The 17,417-nt window shown below is 44.3% G+C and overlaps 1 protein-coding gene across 3 annotated transcripts in view; it reads left to right on the forward strand.

The window, feature by feature from the left end:
• The first annotated feature begins 16,451 nt into the window (after positions 1-16,451).
• The window catches only part of FAM189A2 (family with sequence similarity 189 member A2), a 66,080-nt gene continuing 65,114 nt past the window's right edge, over positions 16,452-17,417 (forward strand). The window contains exon 1 of one of the 3 annotated variants that reach the window (XM_025359710.1): positions 16,452-16,510. Coding sequence is in view for 2 of the 3 variants with exons in the window: in XM_025359708.1 (XP_025215493.1) it covers positions 17,215-17,387 (173 nt within the window). In the remaining variant the exon portion in view is untranslated. Of the gene's footprint in view, positions 16,511-17,174; positions 17,388-17,417 lie in introns of those variants that run through there. The other 2 variants (XM_025359708.1, XM_025359707.1) reach the window with 2 other exon arrangements.

Below are 17,417 nucleotides of genomic sequence, written 5' to 3' on the forward strand. Positions count from 1 at the left end.
CCAAAGGTAACTTCCTAGGTCCTCAGAAAAGGAAAATTCCAGACAGTTTGTGGACAGGAAGAGAATTAACAAATGGTAAAGGTCACACAGACATCAAACCAGAAAGAACTCATCCCCTAAGCCAGGAATTGAACCCTAGATTCAGGCTGCCATTGTGAAAAAAAAAGGCCTTAGTCACTAAGCTACAGCACTGGGCAGTTTCCATTGCTCTTCCTAGAAGGAGTCTAGAGCTTGAAAAGGCTTTTAACTGCTCAAGATAATTTTTAGGGGTACCTATTGACATGAACTCCATGTTTGTTGTCTGCCGGATGATGGAGACCAAGAGAAAATATCACTATGTGGTTACAAGGTCAAGCTCCCAAGGACATGAAACAAGACGAGAGGGAAACTTCATCCAGCTTTTTTTGTTTTGGGGACCTGCAGCAAAGTTTGTTACTGAGGTCCTAACCCCATGTTCTATCCTAAGGTACTCCTTTTTATGACAGAGCGATACAGAAAGACAAATTTATAGCACAAAGTACACCAGGTTCACTACAGTCACCACTCCACTCAGCACCCAAAATGGAACTGGCAAGGCTCAAACTTGCTTCTGGATGGACCCTGTCAGCTTTCATCCAACCTCTGACCAAGAGTTTCAACATGAGGTCTCTGGGCAAGATGATCGCCCTGAATAGCAGAAAAGATAGGAAAGGGGAAGAAGAGAAAGGAAGAAAAGCATTGCCTGTAGCAGGGTGGGGAGGCAAAGAGCTCAGGGAGGCCAGAGAAAGACCCATTGCAGTGACACTGAATCAAAAGTTTAGGTGGCCACTTGTCAGTTGTGAAGGGCTCTTTCCCGGCAGCTCCGTCAGCTCTCAAGTTTCCCCTTTTGGGGAGGAAAAGACTCTTACGTCTCATGATCCTGTACAGGTCTAATCCTGTTATGTACAGCAAAGAGTGCAAGGCAAATGAATCCAAAGAGAATCGTGGTTAACATCCTGTAATGGCAAATCCATTTTCAGCCAAGGGAGATTTTACTGACAGGGGCCTCTAACCCCCTAAATCTTAGGAAGAACTCTAACGTTCCTAAGTTGGGCCTCAAACCCAAGTCCGGTCAAGCATTTTTACCTTTTATTAAGAGGGTCCTTTAACCCACACTGTCTTAGGACCGAGACGCTAACTCCTCTAAGTTGGGCCTCTAACCCAATCCCATCCTTTACCCGGATAAAATGTACCCGAATACTTACCCAAAGTTGGCCCACTGGTGCTGCAGTCTATTTCCTTAGGGTCAGGGGTCTCTTCAGTATTGTCCCTTCATGGTCACCAGGAAGATGTTACCAGAAAAGGGTCCCAATCCAGACCCTAAGAGAAGGTTCTTGAATCTCACACAAGAAAGAGTTTGAGGTGAATCTGTAAAGTGAAAGTGAGTTTATTAAGAAAATTAAGGAATAAAGAATGGCAGAATGGCTACGCCATAGGCAGAGCAGCAGCATGGGCTGTTCCACTGTTAATACTTATGGTTATTTCTTGACTATATGTTAAACAGGGGTGGATTATTCACGAGTTTTCCAGGAAAGGGGTGGGCAATTCCTGGAACTGAGGGTTCCTCCCCCTTTTAGATCATATAGGGTAACTTACTGACATTGCCATGGCACTTGTAAACTGTCATGGCACTGGTGGGAGTGTCTTTTAGCATGCTAATGCATTATAATTAGCATACAATGAGCAGTGAGGACGGCCAGAGGTCACTTTCATCACCATCTTGGTTTTGGTGGGTTTAGGCTGGCTTCTTTACCTCATGCTATTTTATCAGCAAGGCCTTTGTGACCTATATCTTGTGCCGACCTTCTATCTCATCCCGTGACGTAGAATGCCTAACCTCCTGGAAATCAGCCCACTAGGTCTCAGCCTTATTTTACCTAGTTCCTATTCAAGATGGAGTTGCTCTGGTTCAAACATCCCTGACAGAAAGACTACAGTAGGAAAGGGAATGGAAAAAATTGATCTGCATACTTGTCACTAGGTGAAGTAACAATGTTGGGCTGTTGTGTGATTCTGCAGAGTGAGGGTGGTGAGGAGTAAAACAGTGTTCAGATGGGTGTTTGGGGAAGTTGTAGGCAGCTGGTGGTTAGATTTTTGGGAAGACGTGGTCTCCCTTCACAAGACTACACCAGTACCAGCCCCTCTTGTAGGGCACCCTAACTTCTCCAGCACATGACCAAACTTGGCATTTCATAGAAGAGAAATACCAGGCCTGCCTCAAGTGCTCTCCTTACTGCATTTGCCCCTCTTCAACTTCCCTGTAAAGCTGGAATGTAACTACTTAAGTACTCAAGAGGCCTTGCACAAGAAACACAAAAGCTTTGCATTCCAGCTCTTGGTTCTCTGCCACATGACTGTCTCTAAGAATTTCGATGTTATTTTTGGAATGGAAAAACCAGACACAGTATGGCTTCTTTGAAAAGACAAGGTGATTGCTCTCCAGCTTGTTTTCAGAAAACAAGTACTCTAATGCTTCTGTTCAACAGGCATTTAAAATTCAAGAAGAATGAGGGCATGAGGAAAGAACTGTTTGGACACAGTTAATTCTCTGTATGTGCCTTATTAGTGGTTGTAGTGGAATTTGGAGCAGAATATAATGAAACACATTAGCGCTTATGCAGAAGGAGCAAACAGTGAGATGGGCAATATGGCCCACTTTGAGATATTTTGTTTAAAACAACAACAACACTAAAAAAGCCACCTGGCTACTTCCTTAGTTCTGGAATTTTCCCCAGGTGGGCTATTCGCGTGACAGAGTGGAGGAAGGGAATATCTAGCTGGTGTTGGTTTATTTTCTGGCTTCTTTATAGATCATATTAGTGCTGCCTGTAACATATATTAAGCCATGTGCTTCTTTTACAGCTTTTTAACATGATCTTCACACGTACTTTTCGGACTGAATGGTGCCCCACCCTCACCAAAATATAGGTTCACATCCGAATCCCTAAAACCTGTGAATGTAACCTTATTTGGAAGAGGATCTTTGCAGAGGTAATTAAGTTAAGAATCTTGAGATAAGATCATCCCGGATTATCTGGGTGGACCATAAATCCAACAGGTATCCTTACAAGAGACAGAAGAGAAGACAGGCACATGGAGGAGAAGGTCATGTGGAGGTAAAGGCAGAGATTGGAGTGGTACAGCTGCAAGCCAAGGAACACCTAACGCCACCAGAAGCTGGAAGAGGTGAGAATGGGTTCTCCCTATAGCCTTGGGAGGGAGCATGGCCTCGCCAACACCTTGATTTCATACTTCTGGCCTATAGAACTGTGAGAGAATACGTTTCTGTTCTCGTAAGCCACAAAGTTTGTAGTAATTTATTATAGAGGCCCTAGGAAATCGATATACATATTAACTTCTACGCTGCTGTCAAGAAAATTTAGGAGAGATGAGGATAGTGTTTACAATGAAGCCAGCATTAGATATAGGTCCCTGAGCCTTCTTCGGGAAGGAATATTTATGTTAAGACACTAACAGTATAGACAAAGTCTTACCTTTTTATGGTCAAGAGGATCCTGTGAGACCTGACCCAGGCCTCACATTTTACAGATGTGGACTCTGAGATCCTGAGAGGAAAACTGCTCTACTTCAGGCCACATAGGCAGTTAGCGGCAGGGACAAGAAGAGATGTCAGCTCTTCTGATTCTCCCTCCACCAGACTCCTTTTGCACACAGTGAGCCACTCCACAGACCTGTGTTCACTTTTCCACACCAGATCATTTCTGCAGGAGCTAACTGCCTCCGTTACACTGTATTCTTTCAGTTTTAAGTGACAGACATCCATCAACATAGGTCAAACAATAAAGGAGTCACTGGCTCACGTAACTGGAAAGGCTGAAGGTGGGTTTGACATCAGGTACTGAATCTAGGCCCCAAGCAATGCCACCAGGGCTTCCCTGCCGTCCCTCAGCTCTTCCTCTGTCAGCCTCAAATCTCTGTGTTTTCCCTCATCCTCTCTGATAGTGGATGTGCCTTCTCCATCGCTGAGGGAAAAGGCTGCTGACAGCTCCAAGTTCACGTCTTTCCTGCACCTTGACTCCAAGGCCAAGAGAGAGCTTCCTGTCACATCCACAGAAAAGCCCCAGGGAAGAGCTTCAAGTGGCCTAGTTTGGGGCACATGTCTAGTCCTTTGGTGGAATGCCAAGGGGCAGGGTCTGTGAGGTGGAAGCTGCCGACTGCTCCCCCAAATCCATGTTCTCCTCTTATTCCAGGGCACTCAGCCACAGTTCTTTCCCAGCCTCCTGTAGCGAGGCGTGATGACAACTCCATTGTCGTCAATGGAGTGTGAGCAGATGTGATGTGCCCCACTTCTAGGTCTGGCCCCTCAAAATCTATGTGCTCCTCCATGTTCCTTTTCCCTTCTGGTTGGCTGGAAGGGAGAGGACCCCAGGGCAACCTTGGAAACTTCATATTGAATATGCCAATGATTCCACCAGTTGGCAGTGACCAATCTGAATGACTGCATGGACGAAGGCCACCCTGCTCACCTATTCATCAGCCTTCTACTGTTACGTGAAGAAAAAATAAACTTCTACTGAATCTGAGCAATTGTAATGGAAGAGTTTATGTTTTCACAGTTAACCTACGTTAGCAAACACAATTTGTTACCAAAAGAAGGTGCAAGGGGCAAAACCTTTTTGACCACCCAAAACCTTACCAGCCTTGTCAAATATACTAGTCAGGTAGCATGGTTATGCCATGGTAACCACCGACCACAGCTCTCAGTGGCTTAAAACAACAGAGGGTTATCTCTTACTTGTGCAACCTGTTTATCCTGGGTTGTCTCGGAAGGACTTTGCCTTAATCTCATTCTCACTCAGGGACCCAGCCTGAGAGAGGCTCCATCTTCAAGTTTCCATGATTACCAAGGCAAGATGAAGGTGGTGGTGATTCATTCCCTGTCTTTTAAAGCATCAGCTCCAAAGTGATGTTTAACTGGCCAGATCAAGTCACATAACAATTTCCAATGTCAAGAGGGTGGAGATGTGTGGTTTTACAATGTCCCCAGGAGTATGTTTGGTAAAAGGAAAGACTGAGTATCGCTTGCCTTTGGGTAGAGGAAGTGGGAGAAAGGGAAAGAGGGGTCTCGATCTCCTGACCTCGTGATCCACCTGCCTCGGCCTCCCAAAGTGCTGGGATTACAGACGTGAGCCACCGTGCCCGGCCTGAAATGGATTTTTCTTTTTCTCCTGCATGGTTAGGCTGCAAATTTTCCAAACTGTTATGCTCTGCTTCCCTTTTAAATATAAATTCTAAGGAGATCGAGACCATCCTGGCTAACATGGTGAAACCCCATCTCTACAAAAAATACAAAAAATTAGCCAGGCATGGTGATGGGAGCCTGTAGTCCCAGCTACTTGGGAGGCTGAGGCAGGAGAATGGCATGAACCCAGGAGGCGGAGCTTGCAGTGAGCCAAGATTGTGCCAGTGCACTCCAGCCTGGGTAACAGAGCGAGACTCCATCTCAAAAAAATAAAAATAAAAATAAAAAATATATATAGATAGATGGATGTAAATCTATATCTGTATCTATATAAGTTCTAGTTTCAGGTCATTTCTTTGTTTATGCAAATAAGCACAGGCTTTTAGAAGCAGCCAGGCAACATCTTAAATACTTCGTTGCTTAGAAATTTCTTCTACCAGATACCCTAAATCATCTCTCTCAACTTCAAAGTTCCACAGATTTCTACAGCAGGAGCACAACGCCACCAGTCTCTTTGCTAAAGCATAGCAAGAGTGACCTTTATTCCAACTCACAATAAGTTCCTCAACTCCATCTGAGACCACCTCAGCCTGGACTTTACTGTCTATGTCACTATCAGCACGTTGGTCATAACCATTCAACAAAGTCTCTAGGAAGTTCCAAACTTTCGTTTATCTTCCTGTCTTCTTCTAATCCCTCCGAACTGTTCTAATGTCTGCCCATTTACCCAGTTCCAAAGTCACTTCCACATGTTCAGGTATCTTTATTGCAATGTCCTACTTCTCTGGTACCAATTTTCTGTATTACTCTGTTCTTACATTGCTATAAGGAACTGCCTGAGACTGGGTAATTTATAAAGAAAAGAGGTTTAATTGACTCACAGTTCTACAGACTGTACAGGAGGCATGACTGGGCAGGCCTCAGGAAACTCACAATCATGTTGGAAAGGGGAAGGGGAAGCAAGCCCATCTTCACGTGGTGGCACGAGAGAGAGAGAAAGAGAGTAGGGGAAGAAGTGCTGCACACTTTTAAACAACCAGATCTCGTGAGAACTCACCAGACTGTCACAAGAACAGCAAGGAGGAAATCCACCTCCATGATCCAATCACCTCCCACCAGGCCCCTCCTCCAATACTGAAGATTATAACTCAACATGAGATTTTCGTGGGGACACAAAGCCAAACCATATCAAGTGGGATTACTTAAATTTGGAAATAAGGGCTGAATCTGGAAATAAAGGGTATGAGACCTGGAGCTATAGACATCCAGGCATTGACACCACAGAACTGTTGATGTTGGCTTCTTTGGTGTCTGTGATAGTGTTCAAAACTTAAAAAAAGAAATGTGATTTGGGTAGACAACTAGCTGGATTCCATTTATCCAAATACTTGAGTCACTGCTTACTCATGAAATCTACAAATCCCCACTCAAGAGATCACTTGATTGGTTTTGCACTTGTGTGGCCTTTTTTTTTTTTTTTTTCTTTTGAGATAGCCTGTTGCCCAGACTGGAGTGCAGTGGTGTGTTCATAGTTCACTGCAGCCTCAAACTCCTGGGCTTAATGGATCCTCCTGCCTCGGCCTCCTAAATAGCTAGTACTACTGGCACAAGCCACCATGCCCATCTAATTTAAGAATTTTTCTTTTGTAGAGATGGGGTCTCTCTGCGTTGCTCAGGCTAGTCTCAAAGTTATGGTCCCAAAGGATCCTCCTGCCTCTGTGGCTTTTATGTAAAATAAAAGTCACATGCAACTTTGAAATTGTTAGAAACCTATGATATTTAAACATGCTTTTTATTTAACTTTAAATATATTTGAATTTGATGGATTCTTCTATTCATTCACGTTTTGGATATTTGGTGTTATCCTACTTTTTTTTCCCCAGGCATAAGTCATATATTTGAAGCTATCAAATATTTGTCATTGCTTAGCTAAAAAGCCTACAAAAATATTTAAAGTGGTGATAACAGACATTCTAAACTTCTAAATTTAATGAAAACTGTTTTATATGCTCTTGAAGATGTTGAGATCAATAATAACATTAAGAAATTATGTCATTTGTTTTTTCAAGATATTTTTTTAAAAATCAAGAATACATTTTGAACAGCTTTATTGAGATATAATTCACATACTATACAACTGACCCGTTTAAAGTCTACCAGTCAATGATTTTTGTATATTCACAGATACTCGCAACCATCACCAGAGTCAATTTTAGAACATTTTAATCACCTGAGAAGAAACCCTATACCCTTTATCTATATCCTGTTCACCCCAGTCCTAAGTAGCCAGTAGTATGCTTTCTGTCTCTATAAAATTCACTTTTTCTGGACGTTTCATATAAATGGAATCATATAATATGTGGTCTTTTCATGACTGGCTTTTTTCATTTAGAGGAATGGATGTTAAATTTGATTTAAAAACCTTTCTAGGAAATATGAACAGAGATGTCCCACTTTTTGATCTGAACTTCTCTCACAGATTTGTCCAATTTGAGTTCACAATGATGAGGTCGTTGTGTTGGCACGAACCAATCTCTTATGGCCCACAAGAGAGATGCTAACAAGCCTTCTCAGGTCAGGTGCCTGCCTCAGATCCAATCTCTAGACAGAGAGGCAAAGGCAATCAGGAACATGGTAGCCCTGATCAGGGCATGGTTGGGGCACAGCAAAGAGTAATCCCTGGAAAGGGACAAACAGACAGAATTGAAGATGTCTTCTTTAATTAAGCCATTCAAGGGCCCTCTGCCATGCTAATCATGATGAAATTACAAGCAAAATATTGCTGTGATATATGGGGACAGGGACTGAAGTAAAAGAAAGCCTAGGTTTTTACTCTGGTTTTGCAGTTTGACTTTAAGAAAGTCACTTTGTCACACCTTTAATCCCAGCAACTTGGGAGGCCGGGGTGGGTGGATCACTTGATCCCAGGAGTTGGGGACCAGCCTGGATGACATGGCAAAACCTCATCTCTACAAAAAAAATGCAAAAATTAGCCTGGCCTGGTGGCATACACGTGCCTTTAGCCCCACCTACTTGGGAGGCTGAGGTGGGAGGATTGCTTGAGCCCTAGGAAGTCAAGGCTGCAGTGAGCCATGATCATGCCACTGCACTCCAGCCTGGATGGCAGAGCGAGACCCTGTCTTAAAAAAGAAAAAAGTTGCTTTGTATCTCTGAGCCTCAAATTCTTCACCTTTACGTGGGTAAAAATTAACTGCCTACCATGATTGTTGCTGGTGTTAGAAGAGATAGTGTGCCTGAAGTCACATAAGACATTAACATTAGAAGACATAAGTGTCCAGTAACTCTCTTCTGTCTCCCTCTGATTCTTTAATGCCCTGCATGGTTTCTCCACAGGCCACTGCTTTCTGGAGCCGTTTCAGATTTAATTCTTGGTTAAGTGCACTCAGCATTTCTACCTTCCACTTTGTGCTGCCACTGGGGTCTCTGTTTGCAAGGTCTATGGTTAATGGCCTTATATTAAAATTCAATTCCTCAGGGTCTTCAGAGGTTTTTCCCAGACTGCATCCACCTGCCACTTCCAAGAAGCTGAAAACCATGCACCACTCCCCGCCCCGCCCCCACCCCACCTTAAGCCTTCACTCACCCTCCCCAGCCCAGCAAACAAGGTTTCATTGGTAGTTACATTGGCCCCCTCAGAGGTCTTCCATAGTCACGCTTATCCTTAGTCACATCCTAAGCTGCAAAGCCCTGAGTTGAGGAGGGGACATGGTCCCTGCTCTCTAGGGTTAGAGTTCCGAGGCTGGCAGGTAACATAGCCTCTGTGAATGGGACACCTGATATTCTAGTGGCAGGTAGCCTGACACCAGGGCTTTGGGGCCCTGAGTTCCCTTTCAGCTTCACTTACACACACACACAGACACACACACACACACACATTAACATTTTTCTTTGTATTTATGGCGATGAGTCATAATCAGGATATTCCCATTCAAAGAAGACCAAGGAATCATTGAATGACGTCAAGAAGAGAGCAAAGATCTATGTATTCCTGGCATTTAGAAGTGTATGTTGGAGCTGGAGAGACCTTGGATATAATCCAGGATAAACCCCTCCTTACCCTACCCCCACCACACCTCCACTGATGGAAAAAACTGAAGCCTGAACAGGTGATGTGACTAGTCTAAGATCTCCAAATAAGAAAAAGGGCAAAGACCATCCATTCATTTATTCATTCAGTAAAAGTTTATTGATTCCTATTTATCAGGCACAACCCTTTGAGATGAGAATATCAGGTTATTCGGCAGAAAGTCCCTGCCCTCATGGAGCTTACATTTGTCATACTGTCACGAGACCGGGATAAACAATGTAATGTCAGATAGTGATATATACTAGGAAGAAAGCCAGAATAAAGGGATAGGGAGGAAAGAAGGAGAAGTGACAAATTTGACAAGGAGGTCAGAAAATGTTTCTCTCTGAAGTAAATGGACTGAGGTGGTGAGACATATCTGGGGGAAGAGCACTCCAGATAGAGAAAACAACTGATACAAAGGCCCTAGTGCAGCAACGGAACCAATCTGACCAAGAGGTCTTGATTCTTCGTGCAGAGCTCCTTCATCAAACCACATGCTCTCTAAGTCATCACAGTGGCCCGAAGGGCTTCATGCCACATGCAGTGTCTAGGTTTGACAGTGACCGTGAGAGCCCAGAAGGCACCATGCTGCCCAGATTGGCATAAAGCTGTGTCCCCTACATATATGACTTTGACTCAGAACCTCAGCATAGTGAAATAGAAACGGCTCTGACTTGGAGATCCAGACACCTGAGGCCCTAGTCTCTGGGGTGCCTTGTGGGGATATCAAGGAAGACTTCTTGAGCAAAATGAGCTCAATCTGTAACCTAGGGATGAGTAGGAGTGCCCTGGGGAAATGTGTGTATAGGTATTGGGGACCGAGGGGTTAGGCACAGAACTATGTTCTTAACAGATGGAACAGTAAGTTTAAATGCCCCAAAGAAAAAAACCACCTGACACAAAAGACTGATCTATGTCAGGATGCCAATTTATTAAGTGAGAACAAGATGAAAGGCTTTCTAATGCACAGAACTCACATCTGCTATCAAGGGCAGCCCATTTCTTGGGTCAGAGTGGCTGGGAGGGTGATTTCGTATCAGAAAATCACTTGGAAAGTGTATTAGTCTATTCTTGCAGTGCTATAAAGAACTACCTGAGACTGGGTAATTTATAAAGAAAAGAGGTTTAATTGGCCCGTGGTTCTGCAGACGCTACAGGAAGCATGGATGTGGAGGCATCAGGAAACTTTCAATCATGGCAGAAGGTGAAGGAGAAGCAGTTGGTCTTACACGGCTGGAGCAGGAGAAAGGGAAGGGGGAGGTGCTACATAATTGTAAACAACTAGATCTCATGAGAACACACTAATTACCATGAGAAGGGCAAGGAGGAAGACTGCCCCATGATCAAATCATCTCCCACCAGGTCCCTCCTCCGACATTGGGGATCACAGTTTGACATGAGATTTGGGTGAGGACACAAGTCCAAACCATACCAGAGAGAAATCTTGTTTTTCTGCTATCCCGGGGACTGTTGAGAAAAGCAGATAGAAACTGTGGGTGCAAGAAACACAAAGGTGAATAAATTTCCCTCTGTTCCTTTCTCTTCTTTTCTGGCCTAATTAAAACAAAGCCCTATTTGATAGAGCTGTTGCATTAGAAATAATGTACACAAAGCCTGAATACAGTAGGCAATCAAAATCAGTAGCGAGGATTAGCAGGAGGCCCAGGCTGTTCCTACATCCTCGGCTTCACTTCCTTCAGTTCTCTTTTCCTTTCCTAGGAATAACCACTGCTGGGCCAGTTAACAGCAGTTATGCCCTCTCCTCTTAGGGGGCATCCCACCTCTCTCTCCCTGGGTGACTTTGTGACCTTCTGCAGGATAATGACCAAGATATTTTAAATTCAGCAAATTTGTGCATTTCCCACAGTTAGAGTTTGTCAATCTTAAAAAAGCCTACCATATAGGGACATCCACAGCTCAGTCTACTTGTGCTGTGCAGAGCCCAAGCCAAGTCCCTCTTACTGTCTTTCCTCCAGCTTGACTGGCAGGATATCTTTGGGGGCCTGAGGTCTTCTCTTTCATGAGTAGTTGCCAGGAACAAGAACACACACAGACACACACACACACACACACACACACACACACTGCACATATGGAGGTACTAGAAACCCCTATCTGGAAGAGGAGTATTGGTCTCTGAGACATGGCTTTAGAGGACTGTGCATCTCAAACCTTAGGGGAGATGTTACTAATATATCTGTATAGACCTCACCCCACTGCAGATCTTATACATCAGGGTATCTGCAACTGGAGGCTTAGACTTTGTATACAGTTTCTGAAGCTTCCCCGGTGAGTCTGACAAGCACCTTAGACAAAGAGCTCCTTCATCGGGGAATGGGTGGCTCTGTTCACATTATTACAAGACAACTTCTGTCATTAACACACAGCTGTCTCCTAAACATCTGTTTCAGGGGGTCTGTGCTTCACATTGGATTAACTAAAAGCCCTGTTCAACAGATTTCTCCAGAACAAAGAAACAGCCTCCATTCGTGAATTACAGCTTTGACTTCTACAGAAACTTGAAACTGCAGGAAGCTCTGATATAAGGTTACCCATAGATACACACACAATCACATACTTGTAGGACACACTTTATTTTATATATATATGTATGTGTGTGTATATATATGTGTGTGTGTGTATATATATGTATAGCTTATCTATTCTAGAAATTGATCAGCCATGAATAATTTTTAAAGCAGCTGGCTTGAATTATCTTTTGTGAGATTTGCATGGTAAGAAGTTTTCAGTATTTAATTTGAACAATGAGAAAAATATGGCTACAGCTCGTCTATTTGACAAATAAGTCTGTCTTGGGGCCAGAGGCATTAGGAATTCTTAACAACCAGTCTGCAACATTATTTCAGAAAAATCTGGTGCCTGATTTGCCCAGCTCTGCTCAGGGTTTCTTTCTTTCTTTCTTTTATTCTTCCCGTCTCTCTTAATTAAAAAAAACCTCACACAGCCCTTTCTCTGCAAAGTGAAATGTTATAATTGCTCTTAACACTCATCGATTTCCTCAGGGAAAAACCTAGGACCATGGAACCTGAGGCCTTAAAGTTTAGAATAGTGAGCTTCGGGTTTTGTTGGGGAATTTTGAGTCTATAAATTTATTCCACCCCCAAATTTACCTGCTATTCTTAGTGTTTGTTCTCTTGCTGGCCATCTGAGAAATCATGGCGATGAGGATGACTGAATTTCAAAATCGCAGGCCTGGGGGTATCCAAATGATTGCACAGCCCAACCTCAGGCGGATGATACTCACAAACCCGTTTCTTAGAGATGAAGCTATTGAGGCCAAGAAGCTCCTGACTGGGTCAGAGGCACACAGTGGAGGAGGGGCTAGAACCCAGCAGCTGGTTTCTCCTATGGTACCCTTCCCATTAGAATTCAGTAGTCTAACTCCTTCTGTGCATAAAGATCACCTGGGCAGTGGAGCTCCGCTGGGGGCCAGCAAAGCCCTTCCACCAACATATTTGCATGTATGTTTGCTTTCAAGTCAAATTCCCTACCTTCCTCTCCCATATAAGCATTCCCATATAAAAATTCTGGAGTCTAAATAGTACTATCTACTAATGTTTCTTTGCATTTGTTAAAATGAAGGTTCCAGGCCTTCAGTCCACAGTATCTGATCCCACAGGTGTGGGGGGAAGTGAATGAACTTGACATTCCCCTTTCCCGCCCTGGCATGATCCTGTGGTCTTTGGAGCACACTTCAAGAAGCTGCTCCAGTCAGCGTATTAACTGAGACTTCTAGAGTCCACTATGCCTTAATTCAGAGAAGCACTTCCTTTTTCTGTAAAATATAAGACCTGGAGGATCTTGCCAGGGAATAGGTTTTGAGGAAAGAGTTTCTTCAACAGCTCTCACTCCAATGTGGAACAGCCTCCTTTAATTAACTGACAGATGGAGTCTTCTGAGAAGTGTGGAATGAACTGAGGAGTTTATTTAAAGGGTCCTTGGGAGACTAAGGTGGGCGGATCACGAGGTCAGGAGTTCGAGACCAGCATGACCAACATGGTGAAACCCTGTTGCTACTAAAAATACAGAAATTAACAGAGTGTGGTGGTGTGCACCTGTAATCCCAGCTATTCAGGAGGCTGAGGCAGGAGAATTGCTTGAGCCTGGGAGGCGGAGGTTGCAGTGAGCCGAGATAATGTCACTGCACTCCAGCCTGGGCAACAGAGCGAGACTGTCTCAAAAAAGAAAAAAAAAAGATGTCCAAGAAACCTGGGCAAAGAAACTGAACTCCTCAGTGGAGGAGACTCCTAGTGCAAGGAGTGGAAAATGAGGGACAGGGAGGGGAAGCATTAGTGGAAGGTGTATGGAACCTGCTTGGAGTTCAGCTTTGATCTTGAGGAAAACTGGCATACGGGTTCCACCAAACAACACACTTCAGCGATTGTTTCCTTGAATTTTGGCCTACATTAATGAAGAATCTGGGGCAAATTCTTCACAGGTTCTTCCTCACTTTATTCATTTTTAAATTTTTTGATAATAACTTTATTGAGATATCATTCACATACCCTACATACAATTCACCCATTAACGTGTACAATTCACTGGTTTTTAGTACATTCAGAGTTGTGCAATCATCAGTACAATCGATTGTAGAACATTTTCTTTCTTTCTTTTTTTTTTTTTTTTTTTTTTTGAGACGGAGTCTCACTCTGTCACCCAGGCTGGAGTGCAGTGGCCGGATCTCAGCTCACTGCAAGCTCCGCCTCCCGGGTTTATGCCATTCTCCTGCCTCAGCCTCCCGAGTAGCTGGGACTACAGGTGCTTGCCACCTCGCCCGGCTAGTTTTTTGTATTTTTTTAGTGGAGACGGGGTTTCACCATGTTAGCCCATGTTGGGATGGTCTGGATCTTCTGACCTCGTGATCCGCCCGTCTCAGCCTCCCAAAGTGCTGGGATTACAGGCTTGAGCCACCACGCCTGGCCTAATTTTAGAACATTTTCACCACCTTAAAAAGAACCCACATATCCTTTAGCCATCATCCCCCCACAATCTCCCCATTTCCTCAGCCCTAAGCAGCTGGTAAGCTACTTTCTGTCTCTATGAATTTCTCTATTCTAGACAATTTAGATAAATGGAATCATATAATATGTGGTCATTTGTGACTGGCTTTTTTCACTTAGCATAATGTCTAAAAAATTTTTAATTATTGTGGATACATAATAATTGTACATATTATGGGGTACATATGATATTTTGAAACTTAGTATAATGTTTTCAAGGTTTCTACATGTAGCATAGATGAACACCTCATTCCTTTTTTACTGACAAATACACTCCACTGGCTGCATATTCCATGTTTTGTTAATCCATTCATTCAGTTGATTGACACTTGGGTTGCTTCCACTTTTTGGTTGTTGTGAATAATGCTGCTATTTGTGCACTGGTTTTTGTGTGAATATGTTCATTTCTTTTGGGTATATACCTAGGAGTGGAATTAGTGGGTCAAATAACAATAAACACTATACTTGACTTCTTGAGAAATTGCCAGACTGTTTTCAAAAGTCATCACTGTTTAAAAAAATTTATTAAGACAAATGGAAATCAATGGCTCTGAATTATCCTATAAGAGCTTAGTTACATACAGCTTGCTCAGATCTAACTAAAGACTTAATGTAAGCAGGGTTTGGGAGATGCAAAGAATCAAGCTTGGTTTACAAAAATACCAAGCCCAAATACTTGAGAATTTTTATTGGCATAATTTTAAAGGTTGGGGTAGTGTTATATGGATTTGCGTTTATAACCAGAAAAAGAAACTCAGTTATAAATGTGGCCAATAACAACAACAACAACAACAACAACAAATGACTGTATGACAACCCTTAATTAGTAGCTTTGGAAAAGTTTTAGTCACCTTATAAGATGAGTAAAGCCTTTAAGATGATAAAATCATCTATGGATTTCAATTACTTCTGCTATCATCTGTTTCTGCATGGGGAAAAAGGCTTTAAAAATTTTAAGAATAAAGTATTTGGAAATACTTTACAGTATTTAAGTATAAAATATACACAGAGACGCACACAAATCATAACTGTAACTCCATGAATTTTCTCAAAATGAACCTTACTCATGTAATTAGCACCCACATCAAGAAAGAAATAGTCACTAGCACCCCTTGAAACCCTCTTTCCAGTCATAATCATGTCCCTCCCCAAGGACCAGAGGATATCCTGACTTCTAACAGCAACATTCTTAGACACAAATAATACATTTTTAATTGTAAGTTTCAGATGTCAAGAACTGGCCAATGAAATAGATTTGTTTAGCGGAGAGAATTTCTTAAGACTCAGTCAGACTTACTATTAATACATGGTTAAAAATTAAATACTGTTAAGCTTGTATATAAAATAGAGTATAACTTCGGCCCAAAGAAGCTTTTCATTTAACATCAGCAGCAATTTAAGAGCATATACTGTATGGCATTTTAAAAATGAATCAACAGACTTTAAACCCTTATTTTGAAAGACATCTCCCTTTTCCTCCAGAATTTGAATGTATTCATGGGAGCAGTCTGTAAAGGAAGTCCTAGGCACCATTAATGACATGTGCTTTAATAATTTAAGAAGTGTGTATGTAAACTTGGGCACATTGACAGTATATCACATTGTGGATTAAAGTGTAACGACCAATATAAATACAGCTTCCACAAACAGAGTATAAAAACTGACACACACTTTTCTTGGTTTATTGGGTGGGAGGATGTTAAATACCTTACGATAAGGTAAGTTTTCTAATACTGGAACTGACTAACTGCCAAGAACACTGCTGTGGTTCTTATCAGGAAAAAAAGTCTATTATAATCATTTTAGGTACGAAACTTTCTACGCATTAGAATTCTTCCAAGGTGAAAAGCGTATTACTAAGGGAATTCATTTTGCAAAGAGGAATCATCTTTTTTTTTTTCTCTCTAAAGATTTTTCATATATTACCAAAATAGTTTAGGATTTTATTAGGATATTTCCTCGGAAGTTTGGGGGTTCCGTGTTCTACCAGGTGATGCCTAATAGATGCCTGATACAGCTCATGAGTCAGTAAGATGAGGATAGAGCGTAATCCTTGCCATGCGCTCCGGGCTGCCCCGGGTACTTTCTTTACGGAGGCTGGATGCTTCCAAGGTAACCCAGTCCTTTCATTCCCGCTCCTACCGAGATGCCGGGAAAGCACTCCCGCGCTGATGCGGGGTAGGCAGGTCCTGTGCCCTGCGAGCGGTAACTGCGCTCGGCGTCGTCCTTCCCGAAGTCCTTGGTTTACGCCTCTTCCCATCGAGTCGCCCCAAAGCCCCTCCTCCAGCCATCCCCCTCCTTGTGGGGGCAAAAGTTTAAGGGCGGGCTCCCTTCTCATTAAAGCGCGCCGGGGCCTCTTTAGTGGCTGGACTGTAAAGGGGCCCGAGGGTCCACGGCGCTTTCCTCGCTCTTCTCTAGTCCCAGCTCGGCGGGTGGGGACAGACGCTGAGACTGTCGGTGGCCGGCGCTGACGCGTCCTGGCCGTAGGGTGCCTCCCAGCTCGAGGGACTTATTTAAATATTTGGGGCAGGGCACCCTGCCAGGACCCCAGGAAGCCGGCGCAGATTTGGCGGGGACCCCGAGGCTGTGGCGCACTTGCCACAGCGCAGCGCGAGCCCTGGGTGCGCGTGGGTGAGAGTGAGGTTGCGCCCGGGGCCAGCGGGAGGCGGACCCGCCAGGCGGCAGGTGGGTGCGGCCGGCTGGAGCCAGGGCAGCGGCGGCGGCGGCGGCGGCAGCGGCGGCAGCAAGTGGTTGGGCCGTGCGCATTTCCTTCCCTCCCCCTCGGCCTCGGAGCCCGCCAGCGGTGCCCAGTGTGCGGCGCCTTCGGCTCCGCTCAGCGTCCCCTCCCTGCCACCGCCGGCCGCACCCTTCACGGTCCGTCCATGTCCCTGCCCGTGGTGCTCCCGGGCTCCTGCTGCCCCGTGGCTGGGCTTTCGGGTGGGCCGCAGACCGGGGGCCCGGGCGCCGCCGCCGCCGCCGCCCAGGAGCCGCCGCTGCCCCCGCTGCGGCCGCGCTGGCCCCGGGGCGCGCTGCAGCCCCCGTCGCGGCCTCGCTGCACGGCCACCGCTGCCGCCGGGGTTCTGGC

The sequence above is a fragment of the Theropithecus gelada genome, chromosome 15, assembly GCF_003255815.1.
Source record: "Theropithecus gelada isolate Dixy chromosome 15, Tgel_1.0, whole genome shotgun sequence".
Lineage (NCBI taxonomy): Eukaryota > Metazoa > Chordata > Mammalia > Primates > Cercopithecidae > Theropithecus > Theropithecus gelada.